The following is a 1756-nucleotide window of genomic DNA, read 5'->3' as shown; positions in this document are numbered from 1 at the left end:
ATATTCGTTATCTTCGTTCATACTTAACAAATGTTTTGTTATATTTGTAATTCTTGCAATTGCATGCATTTCTGGACCTATCTCAAAAAAGTGAGGTTAAGAAAGCCACTTCGTTCAACTATTTCCCTGTCGGATATGCTTCCAGTATATAACTGGCCAATGAAAGTGAAAAATCATTTAGGTGAAATTCCCACTAGTACTTTCAAAGTGCTGTGATTCTTGTAAGAACTAAAAAGTTCAGTGTTAAGGAGTAAACTACTGGGCATTTTGCAGCGCACTTCTGTACAATCTATGATTACTCTTGTACTAGGGTACTTATCCTTGAAAGTGCTCTGGACGGCCAAATATTTATCTGTCCTAGTTTCAAGGACATAAAATTAATCCAAGATGTAATAATCTGCTAACAGTTGACTGAGACACGTTAAACATCTGAGCCAAGTGTATTTCGGCGAAGCCTTGTCTGAGGCGACACAATGTAAGAAAAAATGCGTCTATAGTTTTCAAAGACCTGAGTCGACCTTGTTTTGCTGAATGTTCACCATGACCCTCCTGAATGTTGTCTCTTGCGGAGGACGAATAGCGAATGTTTTCTCCACTGGCCCTAAGCCGTAAAAATTCATACAAAGCACTCAGCATTTTCAAATTTGGAAATCCTGTGTAAAAAGTAATAAGGGAGTCATTTTTTGAAATATTCTTGAAGCAAAACAATCGCCCCTCTAGTTTCGTGGATTTTCTCCTTCAACAAGGAAACCTTCTCTTCTAGTTTTTCCTTATCAGAGAGTGCCTCATCCAATCTATCCTGAAGATCGTGTATGAAAAAATATCAATGAACTTTCTGTCAGCATCCACAACACCTTGAAGATTAATAGAGTAGTTTTGCTTCCTGTTAAAGTAGTCTTCATGGTTAATGTGAGGTGCTTTAATTGTAATATGGGATCCGTCTATTGCTCCAACTGTATTTGGAAAGCCAGCGATATCTTCCATTTTTCTTGTAGCACGTTCAACATCTCTGGTATCTTCTGGGAATTTTATAAATTCATTCTTGTGACGAATTAATGTTTCCATAAAATCCTCGCATATTTTGATTACCGTAGATTTTCCTTGTCCAAACGTTATTCCAGTGGTTCTGTACGAGTTTCCAGTTCCCAGTCTCCACATAGCAATACCGATGTGATTGTTCACAGGAATAGCTTTTCTAAAACGCGTGTTTTGCCTTGAAAGGTATGGCCCGACCAGTTGACAAATGTAATCGAATGTCTCCTTAGAAACTCTAAAGTCATTTTTCCATAACAAAAACATGACGGGATTTTCATACATTTCTTCAAACCATCCTTGCGGTCTCGGATATACCCAGGCCACTCTCCTCCGTCTTCTTTTTTGTAATATCTTAATTCTGGTCGTGAGAAGAGCATTGGTGAGATCACAGTGCCTCCTTTCAAAAACAAGGTAAAGAGCCAGAAATCTAAATCTATGAGCTTTACAGATTGCAACGATAAGAAACAAAAGAGCCACAATCGAAGCTACAACACATTCACGATCCATGGCGCAGTCACGAAATACATTAAGTTCTTGTGTTAAGACTCACGCAACGGAACTCGAAAAATTCCTGTCTGTCATCAACTCGACATTTGAGTAGCACACTTGTGACAAGGAAACGTCTGGGAAATGTAAAAGTCAGCTTATGCGTTTTACCATAGTAAACTTTGTTTACCTTTTTTATACCATAGTTAAGGGTCTTTACCTTAGTAAACTGTTA

At 38.0% G+C, this 1756-nt stretch overlaps 1 protein-coding gene across 1 annotated transcript; it reads right to left on the bottom strand.

The window, feature by feature from the left end:
* Positions 1–759: 759 nt before the first annotated feature.
* Positions 760–1542, bottom strand: LOC137995789 (uncharacterized). The gene has a single exon (XM_068841281.1). It carries the CDS (start codon positions 1540–1542, stop codon positions 760–762), a length of 783 nt encoding a protein of 260 aa, XP_068697382.1.
* Between the last annotated feature and the right edge of the window lie 214 nt (positions 1543–1756).

Source organism: Montipora foliosa, chromosome 3 (assembly GCF_036669935.1).
Source record: "Montipora foliosa isolate CH-2021 chromosome 3, ASM3666993v2, whole genome shotgun sequence".
NCBI classification, from domain to species: domain Eukaryota; kingdom Metazoa; phylum Cnidaria; class Anthozoa; order Scleractinia; family Acroporidae; genus Montipora; species Montipora foliosa.
Note: the sequence above shows the minus strand (reverse complement) of the source record. Positions and strands in the feature narration are given on the sequence as shown.

Coding starts and splice junctions, on each gene's coding strand:
- LOC137995789 (XM_068841281.1), bottom strand. CDS start 1,542: ATGGATCGTGAATGTGTTGTAGCTTCGATTGTGGCTCTTTTGTTTCTT.